The sequence below is a fragment of the Aquarana catesbeiana genome, linkage group LG04 (genome assembly GCF_042186555.1).
Source record: "Aquarana catesbeiana isolate 2022-GZ linkage group LG04, ASM4218655v1, whole genome shotgun sequence".
NCBI lineage: Eukaryota > Metazoa > Chordata > Amphibia > Anura > Ranidae > Aquarana > Aquarana catesbeiana.
This window is the reverse complement of record NC_133327.1, coordinates 489,462,324-489,485,443: the sequence shown is the minus strand read 5'-3', so window position 1 is coordinate 489,485,443 and position 23,120 is coordinate 489,462,324. Positions and strand designations below refer to the sequence as shown.

General features: G+C 42.9%; 1 protein-coding gene across 2 annotated transcripts in view; it reads left to right on the top strand.

Annotated features, from left to right (window-relative positions):
- Positions 1 to 23,120, top strand: part of RIOX1 (ribosomal oxygenase 1) — a 345,989-nt gene that overhangs the window by 48,070 nt on the left and 274,799 nt on the right. For both annotated transcript variants that reach the window (XM_073627655.1, XM_073627656.1), the window contains exon 7: positions 9,664 to 9,771. In XM_073627655.1, coding sequence (XP_073483756.1) covers positions 9,664 to 9,771 — 108 coding nt within the window. The remainder of the gene's footprint in view (positions 1 to 9,663; positions 9,772 to 23,120) is intronic.

Below are 23,120 nucleotides of genomic sequence, written 5' to 3'. Positions count from 1 at the left end.
AAAGCTTCGTGTTTTTTCAGCTTAATGCATCCTATGCATTAAGGTGAAAAAACACCTTGCACTCTCCGGCCCCCCCGAGCCCCCGTTTTACTTACCTGAGCCCCGAATTTCCGTGGGCGCAATCCCGCGTTGCTTTCCCCCAGCTCTTGTGGGCTCTTTATTGGATGATTGATAGTAGCGCAGCCATTGGCTCCCGCTGCTGTCAATCAAATCAATGACGCGGGGGGGGGGTCGAGCGATACACTTGGCGGCTATGGCCGCCGACTGTATCACACGGGAGCGCGCCCGCAAGATAACCCCCTTGGGAGAGCGCTTCCCAGAGAGGGGTTAGCTCTTGCGGGGAGGAGTCGAGACAGCCCCGATGGACCCCAGAAGACAAGGATCGGGGCCACTCTTTGCAAAACAAACTGCACAGTGGAGGTAAGTGACAGGTGACAAAATGGTGTGCTGGAAGTTGGCTCAAAACAGGAAGTTCCATGCTTTCCACACTGGAACACAAAATGGAGAAGGCATTGACTATAAATATGCCAGTTTGCTATAGGCTTTGCTTTTCTCTCTTGTCACCCAGCTGCTGGAGTTGGCTGTCCAGTCGTGAGCCACTACACATACTGTAAAACGTTTCATAAAATGTCTTCAGGAATGTATATATATAAAAAGAAACCTAAAGAAAGATTGATTACATGAATAATATGGACTAATGAGCATTATGAACTTCTTATCCCGTTTTTTTTTCTTTTGATCGTTTTTATTTAGTGAACAATAAATAGTATGTTCTTCCTGTAAACACCTTTTGAAGTTTTATAAGTGTGTTTTTTTTTTATTTGTAGCTGTGAAGTCTTTGTGTGCTTGTTGGTTTATTAACCGGTTCCCAACCGGCACACGCGATGTACGTCGGCAGAATGGCACAGCTGGGCAAATGGGCGTACCTGTACGTCCCTTTAAATTTGCGGCCATTACCTTTGTGTGCACGCCGGCCGGGAGCTCCATGAGTTGGGTCGCGGGTCCCGCGGACTCGATCGCTGCGGGGATACCCGCTATAGCCTCACGAAGAGGACAAACAGGGAGATGCTAATGTAAACAAGCATCTCCCCGTTCTGCCTAGTGACAGTGTCACTGATCTCTGCTCCCTGTGATCGGGAGCAGTGATCAGTGACGTGTCACACGTAGCCACGCCCCCCCACAGTTAGTAACACTCTCCAGGACATACTTAACCCCTCCCTAGCCCCCTAGTGGTTAACCCCTTTACTGCAAGTGTCATTTACACAGGAATCTGTGCATTTGTATAGCACTGATTGCTGTATAAATGACAGTGGTCCCAAAAATGTGTCAAAAATGTCCGATCTGTCTGCCATAATGTCGCAGTCATGATAAAAATCGCTGATCGCCGCCATTACTAGTAAAAAAAAAAATGAATAATAAAAATGCCATAAAACTATCCCCTATTTTGTAAACGCTATAACTTTTGCACAAACCAATCAATAAGCGCTTATTGCGATTTTTTTTTTTTACCAAAAATATGTAGAAGAATACGTATTGGCCTAAACTGAGGAAAACAAATGTTTTTTTAAATATTTTTTGGGGATATTTATTATAGCAAAAAGTAAAAAATAATGCGTTTTTTTTCAAAATTGACGCTATTTTTTTGTATATAGCGCAAAAAATAAAAACCGCAGAGGCGATCAAATACCACCAAAAGAAAGCTCTATTTGTGGGGAAAATAGGACGTCAATTTTTTTTTGTGAGCCATGTCGCACGACCGCGCAATTGTCAGTTAAAGCGACGTGTAAATTTGCTGCTGAGCTCACTAGTGTGAGACTCAAACTAATTAAAGAGTAGCAGCATGGTAGCTGAGCTGGGGTTGTCACATGCAGAATGGGTGCTGATGAGTTAATGCAGCAGGGCTAAGGGAATAATGCTTTTATGCAGGAGACAGGTCTCTGAGGAGCTAATTCACACACACACACACACACACACACACACACACTCACACTGATAATTCATCACTGGGGGATCTGATCATTGTGCTCTTGAAGCGATCACGTAAACTGCAGGCAGGTCACTGAGGGGTTAACGCTTCTGTGGCGGTGATCTCTGAGAGAATAATACACATACACTGCAGAATGGTCACTGGTGGATTAATGCTCATACAGGGGAGAGACCAATGTAAGGGGGCTGAAGGTAGGATATCACTGGGAAAGGACCAGTCTGTGTCCAGAAGGAGTGATGTCACTGGGGAAGGACCAGAGAGATCTTTCCCAGTGAGATCCTACCTCCAGCCCCCCTTATTGGAACACCCAATAAGAGGACAGTATGCGACTGGTCTAAGCTACGTAGCATGTTCACCAATGCCAGGAGCCTGGCAGGCATTATGGGAGAACTAGAGATACTGTTGCACGAGGAGGATTTTGATTTTGTGGGAATTTCAGAGACTTGGTTGAACAGCTCTCATGATTGGCTGGCAACCATTCAAGGGGATGGGGGGGGGTATGCCTGTATATCAAAAATAATTTACAAGTGAATGTGAGAGATGACATCACTAAGGAAGCTAGGGAGGAGGTGGAATCCCTATGGGTAGAGCTCCAAAGGGAAACTAAGGGGAAAATACTTGGAGTATGCTATAGGCCCCCTAACCTGAGGGAGGAGGGGAAGACGGACCTCCTATCACAATTTGGATTAGCAGAAAGGATGGGAAGTGTCGTCATAATGAGGATTTTAATTATCCAGACATAGATTGGGCGGAAGGTACCGCGCACATTCGTTTAAGGCTCCCCAGTTCCTAAATGTCTTGCAGGACAATTTCATGGGTCAGATGGTAGACGCACCAACTAGAAACAAAGCGTTACTAGACTTACTGATTATCAACTATGCAGACCTGACCGCGGATGTGGAAATAAGGGGCAATTTAGGAAACTGCAATTACAGGTCAATTAGCTTCAGTATAAATCGCACAAATGGGAAACATAAGGGGAATACAAAGACACTGAATTTCAAAAGAGCCAACTTCCCTAAACTACAAACCTTGCTAGAAGATATAAATTGGGATAAAATCTTAGGAACAAAGAACACGGAGGAGAGATGGGTTTGCTTTAAAAGCATATTAAATACGACCACAACATACAGGGGTATACAATGTAATACTGACATATAATCACACACATAGGTTGGACTTGATGGACTTGTGTCTTTTTTAAACCTCACCTACTATGTAAATAAGGGCATGAGCCAGTGCATCTCATTGGGAAATACATTGAAAAGAGCAAAGAAAAGTCCTGGATGGCTTAACTCTAATGTAAAAAAGCATATAAAAGCAAAGGAGAGGGCCTTCAAAAAATACAAGGCTGAGGGATCATCATCAGCATTCAGACTTTACAAAGAATGCAACAAGAAATGTAAGGGTGCAATTAGGGTGGCTAAGATAGAACACGAAAGACACATAGCGGAGGAGAGCAAAAGAAATCCCAAGAAATTCTTTAAGTATATAAACAGTAAAAAAGAAAGGACAGACCACATTGGCCCCATAAATAATGAGGAAGGACATCTGGTTACAAAGGATGGGGAAATGGCGAAGGTATTGAATTTATTTTTCTCCTCAGTCCTTATGAGGGAATCGGGGGGCTTCAGTAACCATGTTTATCCTCATGTCACATCACAGGAGGCACCCTCATGGCTAACAGAGTACAGAATTAGAGATAGACTTGGAAAACTTTGGGGTTCCACCCAAAAAAAAAAAAAGTACATGAAAAAAAAACAAAACAAAAAAAAGTGGATATTTTTTTTTTTTTTTTACTTACCTCTAAATGCCTGTTGCTAGGGGGTCCCTCGTAGTCTGCCTCTTCCAGTGCCTGGGCTGGTGACATCACTTCCCCCTCGGCACAGGAAGGGCTCAGCTCTGCTCCCTCCCTCCTGTCAATCACCTGGGACCCATTACAGGTCCCAGGTGACTGAGCGGCCAATTACGGCGCGCGGCGCCGCTCACGCATGCGCAGTGGGTGCCAGGCTGTGAAGCCACAGCCCGGCGCCCACAGTTGCAATGCCGGCGCTGCTGAACGGAGGGGGAGACGAGCGGGGCTTCGATCCCACGCATCGCTGGACCCTGGGACAGGTAAGTGTCCAATTAAAAGTCAGCAGCTGCAGTATTTGTAGCTGCTGACTTTTAATTTTTTTTTTTTTTTTGACTGGACCTCGAGTGGAACTCCTCTTTAATAAGTCACCGGGACCAGATGGCTTGCACCCGAGTGTCCTTGGGGAACTCAGTCAAGTAATTGCCAGACCATTGGTTCCTAATTTTTACTGACCGTCTACTAACTGGAATGGTACCAGCTGATTGGAGAAAAGCCAATGTAGCACCAATATTTAAAAAAGGGCCAAAATACATCACTGGGAATTACAGACCAGTTAGCCTAACATCATTAGTATGCAAGCTCTTGGAGGGGATGATAAGGGACTATATACAAGATTTTAGCAATGACAACAGTTTTATTAGCGGTAATCAGCATGGATTCATGAACCAATCTATTAATCTTCTATGAGGAGATGAGCTGCCATCTAGATAAAGGAAGGCCCGTAGACGTGGTGTATCTGGATTTTGCAAAAGCATTTGACACAGTTCCCCATAAACTTTTACTGTACAAAGTAAGGTCCGTTGGCATGGACCATAGGGTGACTACATGGATTGAAAACCGACTACAAGGGTGAGTTCAGAGGGTAGTGATAAATGGGGAATGGTCAGGGGTGGAAAGTGGGGTCCCCCAGGGTTCTGTGCTGGGACCAATCCTATTAAATTTGTTCATAAACGACCTGGAGGATGGGATAAACTGTTCAATCTGTGTTTGCAGACGATGCTAAGCTAAGCAGGGCAATAACTTCTCCACAGGATGTGGAAACCTTGCAAGAAGATCTGAACAAATTAATGGGGTGGGCAACTACATGGCAAATGAGGTTTAATGTGGAAAAATGCATTTGGGTGGCAAAAATACGAATGCAATCTACTCACTAGGGGGGAAAACCTCTGAGGGAATTGAGGATGGAAAAGGACCTGGGGGTCCTAGTAGATGATAGGCTCAGCAAGCTGCTTCTAACAAAGCAAACAGAATATTGTCACGCATTAAAAAGGGGATTAACTCAAGAGATAAAGTGATAATTCTCCCACACTACAAGACTGGTCCAGCCCCACTTGGAGTATGCTGTCAAGTTCTGGGTACCAGTTCTCAGGAAGGATGTACTGGAAATGGACTGAGTACAGAGAAAGGCAACAAAGCTAATAAAGGGACTGGAGGATATTAGTTTTGAAGAAAGGTTGCGAGCACTGAACTTCTTCTCTCTGGAGAAGAGATGCTTGAGAGGGGATATGATTTCAATTTACAAATACCATACTGGTGACCCCACAATAGGGATAAAACTTTTCCGCGAAAGGGAGTTTAATAAGACCCGTGGCCACTCATTAAAATTAGAAGAAAAGAAGTTTAACCTCAAACGGCGTAGAGGGTTCTTTACTGTAAGAGCGGCAAGGATGTGGAATTCCCTTCCACAGGTGGTGGTTTCAGCGGGGAGCATCGATAGTTTCATCAAACTATTAGATAAGCACCTGAACGACCACAACATACAGGGATATACAATTAATACAGTGGAACCTCCGATTACGAGCATAATCCGTTCCAGGATTATGCTCGTAGTCCAATGTACTCACATATCAAAGCGAGTTTTCCCATTGAAGTCAATGGAAACGAAAATAATTTGTTCCGCATTGACTTCAATGGGTTTCAATACCGCATGCGGCCAGAGGCGGGGGGCGCCTGAGAGCCTGGAAACGGCTGAAAAGGCCAGAGGGACACTTCGGCGGACCTCTGCAAACCTCGGAAAGACTCAGTTCACGATCCTTTCCGAGGTTTGCCGAGGTCAGCCGAACTGTCCTCTGGCCTTTCCGTGCATTTCCGAACGGCGCAGATTGGCGACTTTCGGCTCTGCTCGGCTCCGGCGCCCCCCACCTCAGGCCAAAAGCGGTACTGCACACCGCTTTTGGCCTGAATCCTGCTCGGTTTGCGAGACAACACATGAGTTAGGAATTTTAGAAATACAGTGCTCGGTTTGCGAAACGCTCGTTAACCGCGTTACTCGCAAACCGAGGTTCCACTGTACTGACATATCACACACATAGGTTGGACTTGATGGACTTGTGTCTTTTTATCAACCTCATCTACTATGCAACTATGTAATTATGGCCGATATTCACAAAGAATCGGTATCGGTCAGAAACTTGCTGATATTGGTCTCCCCCTGCCGCAATGACCATCTTTTGTGGGGCCCACTATGTCATCATCATCGGCCTGGGTAGAAGAAGCCATGACTCAAAAGGTTTGCAGTGCACTGCAGGCCCAGTGCGCAGAGGCCTGCAAACGTTCTGACTTCTACCCGGTTAGGGTAAAGGCCACTGCCTCCCTCGCCTTGGACAGTACACGCCACGGAACGGCAGAACTGAACCAGAGAGGACATGCCAGCCAACCACAGCAGGGCCAGGGTGGCAGCCAGCCACCCACCAGCAGCAGGGAGGCAGCCAGCCACCCACCCGCAACAGGGTGCCAGCCACCCACCCACAGCAGGGTGCACCGTGCCAGACAGTTTTAACCCTTATCTGTAAACTCTTTCAAATTTCAATGCAGATGGATGCAGAGAGAAAAAGTAAGTGTAGTCTGGGACTATTTCTCGTCTCAACCATCCCCAGGAAAAGCAGCAGTGTGCAACACATGCACAAACAATGTGAGCATGGGATCAGCAACTGCAAAAAACAAAAATACATCAAATCTTTGGGCCCAAGAGTTCATCATGTTGCAGCACAGAGAAAACAAACTGAATCATAAAGTGAAACCTCACTATCCCAGACAACAATAAAAGATATATTTCAGAATAAAGCGTATATAATAAAAGAATAAAGTGGCTAAATCCGGATGCAAAATCCCAACTGCTTGACAGAGCAATCACAGAGATGATGGTTACTGATAACCAGCCATTTACAATGGTGTCTGACTCTGGATTTAAGCGGTTGATGTCCATAGCTGAGCCAAGGTACACACTGAAGAGTAAAAAGTATTACCGAAATACTGGTAAAGATTCACCAAAAGGTAGTTGAGAAAGAAAAGACTGTGCCGCAACCAGAGATTGCTGGCAACTTACTTTAACGTTAACGAACCAATAGTCGCTAATGAGTCTTACATGCCACTTCAAGTGATGCAAGAATCTCACACTGGGGAGTACATTAAAGGAATGTTTCTAGGTATGCTTGCAGACTAGGGAATAAACAAAGACTGAGTGATGCTTGTTCTTCGTGACAGCGGAGCAAACATGGTGAAAGGAATGAGGCTTGCTGAAGTGTCAGACCTCAGTTGCATGGCAGACACCCTGCAACTTGTGGTAAATGATGGTCTCTCAAGCCAGAGAGCTTTGATCAATATAATTAGCATGCTGAAGATTTGCGCAGGCCATTTCCACCATTCAATCCTTGCCAAGCAGTGACTGAGGTGCATTCAGGAAGACCTTGGCCTGCCTAAAAACAACTTGATTCAGGCTGTTCCAATACGATGGAACTCAACACTTCACATGCTGCATAGAATGCTGGAACAGAAGCTCTTAGCATCTGTTCAGGTGAACATGGAGGATATTCTTGTCCTGCTGATCAGTGGAACTTTGTAGCCAGTGTCATTGAGACCCTCCTCCCCATAGAGGAAGTGACACTAGAGGTGAAGTCATTACGACCCATCTGTGTCATCTGTCATCCCATGTGTGAGAGTGCTGAAGATGCTTCTTCAAGATAATGAAGGACCCAACACACGTGGCATTAAAACATTCAGGCAGATCACGAGGGACAGCCTCGCCAAATGCTTTGAGAAGCATGAAGTGAATAAAAATGTGCTGGCATGTCTTTTTGGATCCTCGATACAAGAATCGCGCTTTCTCCTCTGATGTATAGACCAAGACAAAACAATGGCTGACAGAAGATATTCAACAAGAGGTGCAGGAGGTTCCTGCAGAAAGGTCAGGAAGAGCTTGTTGGTAATCTGGAAGAGCAGAATGCTGCAAAAACATACAAACGTACAAAAAGACAACGGGCAGAAGATAATCTTCATCATCTTCTTTTTTTTTTTTTTTTTTTTTATGGTTGAACTGGATGGACTTGTGTCTTTTTTCAACCTGACTAACTATGTAACTATGGTTGAATTGATGCCATGTTCAGCATTTTATTGGGGCCTCATGTGGAGGATTCTTCTGAATCTGCATCAATAATTAGCCTGGATGATGAACTTCATTCCTATTTGAAGGAACTAATAATTGACATAAGTGGTGATCCTCTTCAGTGGTGGAAAGAAAATGAGGCACGCTACAAAAGACTTGCCTCTCATGCTAGAAAATACCTGTTCTCCTCCTTCCGCTGTACCAAGCGAGCGTGTTTTTAGTGAAGTGGCAGCAATATATGAAAAGAACAGAAGCCGTTTAACAGGTGAACATGCTGAAATGTTATGCTTTCTGCACTATAATATTGTTCTACTTAACTGGGAGTATTGAAAGTCAAGTTTTTTGAACTGCGGTAGTGATTTAAATTAAATTTTATATCAGTGCATTGCATTTCATAGGTATGCCATTTTTCTATGTTTTGGGAAGCCATTTAAGAAGTTATTATTTTTCAAGCACTTTATTTTTCTCAGTTGTTTACTTTTAGGCCTCGTTCACACCATGGTGTAGACAGGGATGTCAGTTTTTCGGCACGCATTCTGCAAGGGCACAAAAAACAATGGTTCTCTACTTTTCTCTATGTGCCCTGTTCACACAACACACAACATGCAGATTTTTTTCTGCGCAGGAATGTGCAACTTGTATGCAGTTTTCTGCACAGGAAAAAAAACTGACATGACATCAACGTTGGTGTGAATATATGGCACATAACTAACGTGCTTTGAAAACTGATGTCAGCGTGCATAAAAACTTGCTTAATCGCGCATGAAAACTGATGTCTCTGCAAGTGAAATCTGTGTGGTTTTCCCATCAGTTTTCATGCAGGTATGATGTGAAGAATGAGCCCTTAATATTTAAAATTTTAATAAACATTAACATGTACAGTTTATACCAGATTTGTGTAGAAAGTTGAAAAATCAACACAAAACTTTATATATACAGAATATCGGCACCTGATATCAGCTATCATTCTGAAAGGCAGCTGAAAAATCGGTATCTGCCCTGAAAAAACTCTATCAGTCGACCCCTAATTTGCACAGTGGCAAAGTAAATGTAGAACTTGTATAATATATGAAGTAGGATAGTATTTGACACACAAAATTGTTTTCCAAATATAATAGTAAACTTGGTATTTCATACTTCGTTCACATTTGCTTTAACAAACTAAATTCAAGGGAGAACCTAATAGGATTTTGGGCTAGGGATACCTGTTCGTTTTTATATCTTAAAAGCAGGATCTTTAAAGCTTCCTTCACTCCTGTGAAATTAGATTTTACCTGTCTTTTTTTAAATACGGATATAGGTGCTTCTCAAAGAAACAACTTGTCTTTCATATTGTTACTCTACAGCATATCCATGTGTGATATTCAAAAGTATAATACACAAAGTTACAAATTATATTTCTTGATATGCCTGTTTGGCTTTTCTTATTTCTTGCTCTAGGTATCTGACCCCTCCTGCCACTCAGGGTTTTGCACCACATTATGACGACATTGAAGCCTTTATAGTTCAGGTTGAAGGCAAGAAGCACTGGAGAGTCTACAGTCCTAGGTTAGTGTTGCTGTGGGCAGCAAGATTATCCTGGTAATATATTGTTAGTATTTACTTGATTCTGTTTTTTTTTTTTTTTTTTAACAGTATGTGTGTTTATACTTCAAATATATGGGTATGCTTTGTCTGTAAAGGGGCTGTGCTGGAAGGACAGTTTTATATTAGCATTATTATCCGATAATGAGCGTCAGCAATGGTGTATTAATGAAGGTGCATTTGTGGTCTGCTCTGACAAGCTGCTGCAACACCCCCAGCTAGTCCGAGGCTGCTGCTTCAGTGACAGCAGGAGATCAGAGTGAGAGAAAGTTGCCTTCTGTAGTCCACTCACATGACAGAGTAGAGAGCAGTACTCCTCTCATTCTGATCTCCTGCTGGTCATCTGGTCAGTTTTTTTTTTTTTTTTGGGGGGGGGGGGGGGGGGGGGCGGCTGTCAGTACTATGTGTGTGTATGTGTCTGTTTTGAGGGTCCATCTGTGCTGAGGAATCTTTGCTGGGTGTGAATTCAATTTGTGTTGAGGAGTCTCTTGCTGGGGGTTTGGTCTGTGCTGGAAGTGGGAGGGTTGGTGAATCTATCCTGAGGGGTTTGTGCAGTTCAGTGAATAAAATAAGTATTTGATCCCCAAGCAAAACATGACTTCATACTTGGTGAAGAAACCCTTCTTGGCAAGCACAGAGGTAGGAATTTTCTTGTAGTTAGTTACCAGATTTGCACACATCTCAGGAGGGATTTTGGTGCACTTTTTTTTTTTTTACAGATCTTCTCTAAATCCTTAAAGCGGAACTTCGGTAATTTTTAAATCTTTTTTTTTTATCTATTAAATCCTCTGCCCTTGTTGTTTTAACTTTGAATGGTAAAACATTTTTTTCAGCCAGTAAATACCTTACACAGCCCACTTCCTGTTTCTTGTCTGGTAAAAAGCCCAGGCTTATGAAATCATGCACAGCTCTCTCTCTCGTGAGCGTTTGCCAGGAATAGAGGGGGGATGAGTAATAAGAGGGCCAATGACCGCTGCAGAGCTGGAGGTGTGCCTCTTAGTGTCTGTGTAAATCCAGGAAGTGAACAGGCAGCAGCTTCAGCTGCCCACAGTTAAAATGGTTGCAGCCAGACTCAGTGAAGGGAGGTTTCTGCAGCATATTTGGCAAGTACAGAATCACAGTATATATAAAATAATATGCAAAGTGACTGGGGGGAAGCTTCAGAATGGCAAAGATGGTTTTTATTACAGATTTTGTGAGCAGACTGCAGTTCCAGTTGGCTGTCGCTTGGCAACTCGAAGTTTCAGCTCCCTCCTTAAAATTTCTATTGGATTAAGGTCTGGAGACTGGCTAGGCCACTTCCTGGCTTTAATGTGCTTCTTCTTGAGCCACTCCTTTGTTACTTTGGTGGTATGTTTTGGGTCATTGTAATGCTGGAAAACCGATCTTCAGTGTTCTGGCTGGGAGAAGAAAGTTCTCATCTAAGATTTTACAATACATGGCCATGTCCATTGGTCCATTGGCCCCTCAATGTGGCAAAGTTGGCCTGTAGCTTTAGCAGAGAAACAGCCCCAGGGCATAATGTTTCCACCTCCATGCTTGACTGTAGGGATGGTGTTCTCAGGGTCATAGTCAGCATTTTTCTTCCTCCAAACATGGCAAATCAAGTTAATGCCAAAGAGCTCAATTTTGGTCTCATCTGACCACAGCATTTTCTCCCAATCCTTCTCTGAATCATTTAGATGTTCATGGGCAAGCTTCAGACGGGCCTGTACATGTGCCTTCTTGAAGAGGGTAATCTTGCGTGCGCTGCAGGATTTCAATTCATGGCGGCGTATTGTGTTGCCAGTGGTTTGTTTGGTGACTGTGGTTCCAACTGCTTTAAGGTCATTCACAAGCTCTTCCTGTGTAGTTTTGGGCTGATCCCTCACTTTTATTATGATCATCCTTACCTCATGAGGCGAAATCTCGCATTGAGCTCCAGACTGAGGGTGATTTGATGGTTATTTTGTATATCTTCCATTTGCAAATAATCGCTCCAATGGTGCTCTCCTTCTCACCTTCTTGCTGATGGTCTTCTAGCCCATTTCAGCCTTGTACAGTTATACAGTCTTGTCCTTGAAGTCTTTTGACAGCTCTTTGGTCTTACCCATGATGGTCGGTTTAAATGGAAGAAAGAGATTCTGTGGATAGGTGTCTTTTATAAACATAACAAGTTGTCGTTGGGTCCACCTTCTTAAATTAATAAGACCAATCTGTGTTCCATATTAGCACATACTGTAGCCAGTCCCCTGGGAAAAAGCCTTGTGCTTCTACATGTAGAAAATCTACTCCTGAGGTTAGTAAAGATTCCTTTGTCTCTCTCAGATCTCAAGTTCCTAATCTAAGACAGAAAACTCTGATGCGGTCCTCCAAACCAGCTAAGGCTTGTTTCAAGCCCTTCTTGTGATGGTGTGCTCCCACTTGTCAGAGTCGGTTGACCTTACAGTCCCAGGAATTCTTCGACATCTGGGTACAGAGTGTATTTCCCAAAGGCTACAAACTGGAGTTTCGCACTCTGCTACCTCCCCACTTCATGCTTTCAAACATGCCTCTCTCCCTGCAAGGGCAATCACAGCTTGCTTCAGGTTCTGTCTCTAGGGGTCATTACCCCTGTATCGAGGCTTCTATACAGTTTCCAAACCAAATGGAGGAGTTGGCCCATTCTGGATCTAAAAATCTCACTTCGTTTTTTTTTTTTCTTTTTTTTTTATTACATGTTCTGCATGCAAATTACTGGTTGGTCATGGTCTCTTTCCAGGGAACTTTCTGGGTTCAGTAGATATTTGGTGAAACAAGATATGTGGTGCTCACTCACCTAAGTGAAAAAGCTACACACACAAATAAGTGTGAAAAAATGTCCAAAAAAACGCAAACAAATATTCATAAAAAAGTGATAAGTGCAATCCAATAAGCTGTGTAATGCGACCCACAATGTAGACAGGATGAGATCTTCTGATAATGCAACAAAAAATAAAGTGCAAGTGCAAAAAAGAAAAATCAATTTGACAAAGAAATTGTCTACGATGCAGATGATTCATTCAATCATACTCCGGAGTGTGACAGCTATTTCCTTCAGCCTCTCACCTCTAGTAGCGGCCCCCAATGGGCCGAGTCGAGCATGGACAAAGCAAGTAGTGACTTACGTGAAATTCAATAAAAACAGCAACAGCACGAACGAATGCTTCTGGGTTTGGTCGTACCCGGAAACAGCGGCACCTGGCTCCTCACTTACGCGTTGCGTCACTACACACGTGACTTTCTCAAAGGGTCAAGGAGTCAGGTGTCGGACAGCCAGTTTAAATAGTATCATCCGCCCTCATGACAACGGCGGATGAATGTAAATTAAAATCTTATTGGAAATCTGTAATGTGTACATCAAATAAGGCCTGAATACTAAACGATACATAAAAACAATAATGAACTAAATATTCTAATCCGTAATATAATAAAATGAAACTACCGAATTCACAGATGCTATCTGGTGGTGAAGAGAAGGAAAATGCATACAACACATAATCTAAAACTCGTTGGTGACATCTAGTGAGTGTACAATATATAACACTGAAGAATAAATAGGGAGGATATCACAGAACTCACAGCTCCACCGATGACATCTAGTGGAAGTGGAGCATAATAGCATTCAAGAAGACAGTAACCAATAGCCTCCAATAAACGATAGTGATAAAAATATGCAAAAATATTATTAAAAAATATGAAAGTAGGAATAAACAGAGGATATAGTCCAACTAATATGAAGGGAAACCTCAAAAAAGTATGACCCAACATTCACACTACCATCTATTAACACAATAACACTTTCCACCAAGGGGAACTAATGACCATATGAAAATAATAATAAATTAATAATTAGAAATAAAGCAATTAAGGTCTCATTCCACAATATGCCCTAGTGGCGACAAAGTACGTAATTCATAAATCCATCGCGACTAAGCTTGACTAATCTTAATAACTTTATTATCACCCCTCCAATGGGGTTTGTATTTTTCTATTCCACAAACTTTTAATGATGAGGGATCACTGTTATATTTTGCGTAATGTCTTGATAAACTATGCTTATCACAACTATTTTTGCTGTTCTGCACGTGTTCCCTCAACCTCTTCCATAATTCTCTCTTAGTTCTGCCAATATATTGGATTTGACAAGGGCACTCCAATAGATATACAACCCCTTCACTACGACATGATATAAAATCTTCTATTAGGTAATTTTTTGACGTCACAGTTGAGGTACAGCTAGATTTCTTTTTCTTGCTTTCTTTTGTGTGTCGACACGTGTAGCAACTCCTACATGGGTAATACCCTAAGAAAACTTTCTCTTATTCGGGGGGTCCAGGACATTTCTTGCCAGACGATCCCTCAAAGTGGGGGCTCTTCTATAAATACATTTGGGTTTTTCTGGAAGAATAGTGCCCAAATGGCGATCTGTTCTAATGATGTCCCAGTGTTTTTAAAAATTCTCTCAATTTGTCACTGATGTGATACCCAAGATCCATAAGGATAAGAAAAAAACCCCAGGTAGGCCCATAGTGAATGGGATTAACTCGGTTGGTACGCGGATTGGAGAAAATTTATTGATTGGGAACATGTGCAGAACAGCAAAAATAGTTGTGATAAGCATAGTTTATCAAGACATTACGCAAAATATCATAACAGTGATCCCTCATCATTAAAAGTTTGTGGAATAGAAAAATACAAACCCCATTGGAGAGGTGATAATAAAGTTATTAAGATTAGTCAAGCTGAGTCCCGATGGATTTATGAATTACGTACTTTGTCGCCACTAGGGCATAATGTGGAATTTGACCTTAATTGCTTTATTTCTAATTATTAATTTATTAAAATTATTTTCATATGGTCATTAGTTCCCCTTGGTGGAAGGTGCTATTGTGTTAATAGATGGTAGTGCGAATCTTGGATCATACTTTTTTGAGGTTTCCCTTCATATTAGTTGGACTATATCCTCTGTTTATTCCTACTTTAATATTTTTGAATAATATTTTTGCATATTTTTATCAATATCGTTTATTGGAGGCTATTGGTTACTTTCTTCTTGAATGCTATTATGCTCCACTTCTACTAGATGTCATCAGTGGAGCTGTGAGTTCTGTGATATCCTCCCTATTTATATATTAAATGTATCCTCCCTATGTTATATATTGTACACTCACTAGATTTCACCGAGTTTTAGATTATGTGTTGTATGCAGTTTCCTTCTCTTCACCACCAGATGGCGTCTGTGAATTCGGTAGTTTCATTTTATTATATTACGGATTAGAATATTTAGTTCATTATTGTTTTTTATGTATCGTTTAGTATTCAGGCCTTATTTGATGTTTCTATTATGGATTACCTATAAGATTTTAATTTACATTCATCCGCCGTTGTCATGATGGTGGATGATACTATTTAAACTGGCTGTCCGACACCTGACTCCTTGACCCTTTGAGAAAGTCACGTGTGTAGCGACGCAACGCATCAGTGAGGAGCCAGGTGCCGCTGTTTCCTGGTACGGCCGGACCCAGAAGCATTTGTTTGTGCTGCTGCTGTTTTTATTGAATTTCATGTAAGTCACTACTTGCTTTTTTGGAAAATACATTTTAAATACTACACAATGGAGCTACCTTTTTTCTTTCACCCTTGATCTAATGGTATCTACTGAGTGTGGGAGAACGCCACCTTGTGCTAGATATCGTGTGTCCCCGTGCACCATACTGTGACGCTACCGGAAGCTGTTTGCCTGTGTTTTTGCTGGTCCATGCTCGACTCTGCCCATTGGGGGCCGCTACTAGAGGTGAGAGGCTGGAGGAAATAGCTGTCACACTCCGGAGTATGATTGGATGAATCATCTACATCATATACACTTTCTTCGTCACATTGATTTTTCTTTTTTGCATTTGCACTTTATTTTTTGTTGCATTATCAGAAGATCTCATCCTGTCTACATTGTGGGTCGCATTACACAGCTTATTGGATTGCACTTATCACTTTTTTATGAATATTTGCGTTTTTTTGGACATTTTTTCACACTTATTTGTGAGTCACGCCATCATATTTATCTTTGTCTGTGCACATTGTTTTTATTCCACTTTTTAGCACATTATTGCACAGCTCTTGATTGCTTATTTATTTCACATTGCACCTTAGCATTTTGCACTACTTCACTTTACTAATTATTACGTTATTTATATTGTGATATACTTTATGAAATGCATCATTCATTATATTATTGCACTTGGATGTATTGTTAGCTTTTTCACTTAGGTTAGTGAGCACTACATATGTTGTTTTATTATTACATTTAGTTATGCGAGTACACTTTTTATGTTGGCGGCTCCTTTCCAGTCCTCTGGTTGTTGTGGTTTTGCGCATTAATATTCCTTTACGTTAGTAGATATTTGGGATGCCTACCTGTATATTGCCATCTATCCTGTCGACATTATCTGCATTTTGTGGTGGGCAATCGGCATTACCAGTTTCTGTCCTTTGCTTTGGCCTGTCCATGCCGCCCTTTCCCGTGTTTTCACCAACGTGCTTGCCTAGATCTTGGCTTTGCTCTATGCTCAAGGGATTCATGTTGTGTGTTACCTGGATGATCTCTTGTTAAAGGATCAGTTCTTTGCATGCCTGTCAGCTGACATTCAGTGGACAGTGAAAACTCTTCAAAGCTTATGAGCAGGATAAATCCTTGCTTTTAGTTTGCATGATGAAGGTCTCTGGTCTAATGGTTGCCTCCTTCGAGGCAGTACCATACACTCAGTTTCACTCCAGCCTGTTGCAGCTCATAATGCCAGCTGTGTGGGACTAATAGACTCGGCCCTTGGGCTGTACTATGCATCTTATCTCCTTGGCCAGACTCTGCCTGGCGCTAGAGTCAGAAAAGCTCTGTTCTCCAAAGACTTGGAAGATTCTCACAACAGATGCCAGCCTGTAAGGCTGAGGAGCAGACCAGGATGCTATCTAAGTGCAGAGGAAACGTATTTTCATATCAACATCCTAGAGCTCAGGGCAATTCATTTGTCCCTGTGAGATTGGACCCCTCGATTGCACCCGATGAGAATCCTGTTAGAAAATGCCACTACAATGGCCTACATCAACCATCAAGTTGGCATCAGAAGTCATGCTGCTCAAAAAGAAGTGAACTTGATTCTCTCTAGAACTGCACATTCTGGCCCTGCCTGTCATCCATATGACTGGCATGGACAACTGGTAGCATAACAAATTTTAAAGCAAAATTGTTAATATTTTCTTTATCGTACATCACAGGACACAGAGCAACCATAATAATGACTATATGGGTTATACGCCACCTACTGCTGGATGGACACTGGCAGATAGTCAAACAGGAAGTCCTCCCCTATATAACCCCTCCTACACAGGAAGGACCTCAGTTTTTTCGCCAGTGTCTGAAGGTGGTGGTCACTGATGTGATACATGTGCTCTTGGAGCATACGTGGAGGTCTGAAAGGGTTCTGCTGAGAATCAAGGACTTTAATTGGATCCATTCGAAAAAGCTGTCAGCCAAAATGGGTGGTACCCAAGCCTCATGGGAAGGAGAGAAGATTCCTCGAGGTTTGCTTGTAATGCAGTCCTACGGCGCTGGACCCTCCGCAATGGAACCCTGTGCAGTGTTTGTTTTGACCAAGGTGCTTTCCTGTAGGGTGCTATAGAGGTCCAGGTGAGTGGAACCCACATTAAGGGGGACCCAGTCCCTGAAGGTCATTTATGACAAAGCCTGTCGTGATGGGTGAAGATTTGACTCCTATTATGCTCAAAGTCCTGCAGCAGGAATGGTAAGGCTGCATTTTTTTGCAGTTTCTCTTTAAAAAATAAAAAAGATCTGACTGTCTGGTCTTCTCTCAGTAGCCCCTAGGGGCAGTTTGCTGTTTAAAAACATGCTCTGTGTACCATTAGGAGTATAGGCTGCCGTTTCTCCTCCAGCCACTAGAGGGCGCAGGGGCTATTTCTATATAGGCAGGAATTGGAGGGGTGGCCATTTTTGCCATGTGGACGGCAGGGCCTCTTGAGATATAAGAGCAGCCCATGGATACTAATGATGTGTGAGTACTTACTATGGGAGAAATGTGTGGCCAGACAAGTCATGATTATATACTACATACTTACTGCTTAATCCAGGGTGGCCTGTATAACTGTAAGTCCATACACCCCTAGCAGTGCACTTTAAAGTGTTGTGTCTCCAGAATACTGTGCATTTAGCACAAAAATAGTATGAGGCCTGGTGCAGTTGAACATGTGCATATTGGCAAACTTCAGAATAATGTGCATTTGGTCTGCAGGAGCTTACTTTTATGCTGATCTGAGGCAAAAAAAGGCTGCATATCATGCATATGTGCTAAAAACTAGTAGGGGCCAAGTGCAGTAGGGTAGGTGCAGCATAGTATACATGTTTGGAAGCTTGTTGCCTAAACGCTTGTTTAACCACCTCAATTCAGTGCACTTACACCCCCTTCCTGCCCAGACCAATTTTCAGCTTTCAGTGCTCTCATACTTTGAATGACAGTTGCTTAGTCATGCAACACTATACTCATATGAAATTTGCATCCTTTTTTTCACACAAATAGAGCTTTCTTTTGGTGGTATTTAATCACTAGTGGGTTTTAAATTTTTTGTGCTATAAATAAAAAGGCCATACATTTTGTGAAAAAAATGCCATTTTCTTTGTTTCTGTCATAAAATGTTGCAAATTAGTAATTTTTCTTCATAAATTTTGGCCAAAATTTATACTGCTACATATCTTTGGTAAAAATAACCCAAATAAGTGTAAACTATTTGGTCTTTGTGAAAGTTATAGAGTCTACAAACTGTGGTGCCAATCATCTGATCACACCTGATGTACTGAAATCCTATCTCATTTCTTGAGACACTAACAAGTCAGGAAAGTACAAATACCCCCCAAATGACTCCTTTTTAGAAAATAGACATTCCAAGGTATTAAGTAAGTAGCATGGTGAGTTTTTTTAAGTTGTAATTTTTTCCCACAATTCTTTGCAAAATCGAAAAAAAATTTTTTCAAAATTGTCATATTAACAGGTTATTTCTCTCACAGAGCATATGCATACAACAAATTACACCCCAAAATACATTCTGCTACTTTTCCAGAGTATGGCGATACCACATGTGTGAGACTTTTACACAGCCTAGCCACATACAAAGGCCCAACATTGAAGTAGCACCTTCAGGCGTTCTACGAGCATAAATGACACATCTCATTTCTCAACCACCTATTATAATTTGAAGACCCTGGAGCACCGAGACAATGAAATTGCCCCCAAAATGACCCCATTTTGGAAAGCAAACACCCCAACGTATAATCTATGAGGCATAATGAGTCTTTTGAACGGTTCATTTTTTTCCAGAAGTTTTTGGAAAATGTGGAAAAAAAATGAAAACGCATTTTTTTTTTACACACAGTTGTACATTTATCAGATATTTCCAACACATAGCATGTACATAGCAAAGATGACACCCCAAAATACATTCTGCCTCTCCTCCTGAGAATGGCGATACCACATGTGTGAGACTTTTACACAGCCTGGCCAACATACAAAGGCCCAACATTGAAGTAGCATCTTCAGACGTTCTACAAGCATAAATGGCATATATAATTTCCTGGCAACCTATTATTTTTGAAGGCCCTTCATATTTCTAACACATAGCATGTACATACCAAAAATTACAATCCAAAATAAATTCTATTGCGGAAAGGGTACACTGTTACCTGCAGACACTCGTACCGCTCTCCAGCCCTTCATAAACATACTGCCTCTTGCTACAGCTAATTATTTGCATAGTCCACGTAGCGGTGTGGTCCGTTCATGCAGCAGGCAGAGGCATGATGGCAGTAAGTCAGCAGCAGGCTGAGGGCCGCAATCAGGTAAGGCCTGTGCACAGGGGTAGAGCCTTCGACCCACTCAAATCTCTATTAAGCCTCCGGACTCCAGACCCTAATCTGGAAATTCCGAAACCCGGAGAAAACAAAAAAAAATTGTTTTCTCCATCCGGAAAAACAATTCTGGAACCCCTCACATGTGAGACCCCTGTGTACTACAGTAGCAGGGCAACAGATCAGTCCAAGCGGTAGGCAAAAGCATAGTCCATAAAACAGGCCAGGGTCAGTTCACGTGCAAGCAGTCCAAGCGGTAGGCAGCGTAGTTGATAAAACAGGCCAGGGTCAGTTCACGTGGAAGCAGTCCAAACGGTAGGCAGAGGCATAGTCAAAAAACAGGCCAGGGTCCGTTCACGTGGAAGGCAGTGGCATGGTTATTTGGGGAAGCATGCAAAATGGTCAGCACAGATGATGAAAATGGGGAAATGGTTAAAAATATGGGCTAATATTTTAGGGATGTATGATAAAGTTGGAAGCATTCACCAATGCAAAGGCTAGGTTGGGAGGGACACTGGGGACAATGGTAGCTGGTATCTTTTCGAAATCCTCTTTTGGTGCACAGGACAACTGTTGTGCTGGGTGCAGTACAATACAGACACAGATCTGTAACTCGCTGCTCCTGGATCTTCTCTCCTCACACTGGAAACGGTGTGTGAGGAGAGAAGAGCTGCTAACAGCTAGTTACCGCTCTGTGTTTAGATTTAGTGATCCGCTGTGAAAGGATCACAGCCGATCACGTGGTAAACAGCCACCGGCCAATGGCTGTTTACCATCGTCTGTGACGAGCAGTGTTCCCGGCAACACGTCGCCACCGACATGCACACGCAGCATGCTCACGATCGCAAGAACATGTAAGAACATGGGCATCTGTGCACTTGAAGGAGTTGTGTCTCCAGAATAGCATGCATTGGGTCTGCAGGAGCTTAGTTTTGGGCTCCTTTTCACACTAGTGCGACTTGAAAGTCATGCGACTTTGATGCGATTTTGCAGCAACGTGAAGCAGTGCCTGTGTAATCTTGAGGTCGGATTGGGGTAATGCAGGGACTGATTTGAAGTCGCTGCAACTTGAAGACGCACAGATGTGAAGGGTACTCATTGAAAATCATGGGATATGACTTGTCAGGTGACCTTGCAGTCCCAAGTCGTGGGACGGGTCGCAAAGGTGTGGAAGAGGCCTTAGGCTGTTGAAGCAGCATAGGGACCTCATTGGATGCCTATGTACTTGGCTAATCCTGACTATAACTAGTATGGGCCCAGGTGCAACATAGTATACATGTTTCATAATGCTTGCTTACTTGCATAGGAGCTTGCTTGAATAAACACAAGCTTGCATAGGCACATGTTTTCAGAGGGCCCCGGCCCACCGTCAAGCGGGCGGCGCCCATCTGCCCAGTATGCAGCCCCCCCCAAGGCTGGCTGCAAAGGCGCCTTTGTGTGGACGCGTGTTGCGTAGACACAGGTTTTTATAAGCATGTGTTTGTATAGACGTGTGGGCATAAGTTTGTATGCATGTAGCATAGATATACGTGTTTGCATAAACACATTTAATAAACGCATGCATGCTTGCTTATTCCGTAAATGCATGTATCCATGAACACGTATTACATAAGTGCGTGTTTGCATGGACAAGCGCTTTCATATTTTGTTTAAACGCATATTTGCATAAGCACATGCCTACATGCCTCCACAAATGCATATTGCTTAACCACTTCTGGACCGGCTCACGCCGCTATACGGCGGCACTTTGAAGAGGGATATCTTTGTTATGGCAGCAGCTAGCTGCCATAACCTCGATATCCTCTTCTTCAGTGAGCGGTCCGGTTTCCGATAATGGTGGTCTCTGCAGCGGATTCTCCGCAAGATCACATTTATCGGAGGCGGAAGAGGGCTCCCGTCGCTCTCCGGTGCCCTCCGCTGCTTACCGGAGCCATAGGTAGCGGCGGAGGCGATCGGGTCCTCTCCCTGGATTGGTATGGAGATGAGTGAGGGGAAGATGGCCTCCACCCGTCTCCATACCATTGCAAGGCGGAAGCGGTGTCAAAACGTCATTTCCACCCATAAAGCAACATTTTAATTTTTTTATCTTTATGTTTATTGCATTTTAGTGTAAATATGAGATCTGAGGTCTTTTTGACCCCAGATCTCAAATTTAAGAGGTCCTGTCATGCTTTTTTTTTCTATTACAAGGGATGATTACATTGCTTGTAATAGGAATAAAAGTGACACAATTTTTTTTTTAAAAGCACAGTGTAAAAAATAAAAATAAAAGGTAAAATAATAAAAAAAAAATGTTAATCGTGCCCCGCTGAGCTTGCGTGCAGAAGCGAACGCATACGTGAGCAGCACCCACATATGAAAAGGTGTTCAAACCACACATGTGAGGTATCGCTGCAATTGGTAGAGTGAGAGCAATAATTCTAGCCCTAGACCTCCACTGTAACTCAAAAGATGCAACCTGTAGAATTTTTTAAACGGCGCCTATGGAGATTTTTAAGGGTAAAAGTTTGTCGCCATTCCACGAGCGGGCGCAATTTTGAAGTGTGACATGTTGGGTATCGAGTTACTCGGCGTAACATCTTTCACAGTGCAAAAAAAAATTGGGCTAACTTTACTGTTGTCTTATTTTTTAATTCAAAAAAGTGTATTTTTTCCAAAAAAAGTAGAGCTGTTACTGATTAAAATTTTCGTGTTCGATTAATCAATTTTTTTTTTAATTGATTAATCGACTAATTTCGATTAATTATAACGCACAAATCCAACTACTTTTAGCTGATTTAGCACCGTTGTTATGGCAACGGCCAAAGCCGGAGATAGCGGGGTGTGGCTAGGACGTCACGCGTCATAAACTCAGCCTCACCGTGCCCATAATCTCAGCCTTACCGTGCCCATAAGCGCAGCCTCACCGTGCCCATAAGCGCAGCCTCACCATGCCCATAAGCGCAGCCTCACCATGCCCATAAGCGCAGTCTCACCATGCCCATAAGCGCAGTCTCACCGTGCCCATAAGCGCAGTCTCACCGTGCCCATAATTGCAGTCTCACCGTGCCCATAATTGCAGTCTCACCGTGCCCATAATTGCAGTCTCACCGTGCCCATAATTGCAGTCTCACCGTGCCCATAATTGCAGTCTCACCGTGCCCATAATTGCAGTCTCGCTGTGCCCATTATCGCAGTCTCGCCATGCCCATTATCGCAGTCTCGCCATGCCCATTATCGCATCCTCGCCGTGCCCATAATCGCAGCCTCGCCGTGCCCATAATGCCTACTCACCGTGCCCATAATGCCTACTCACCGTGCCCATAATGGCAGCCCCACCGTGCCCATAATGGCAGCCCCACCGTGCTTATAATGGCAGCCTTACCATGCCCATAATGCAGTCTCAGTGCCCATAATGCAGTCTCACCGT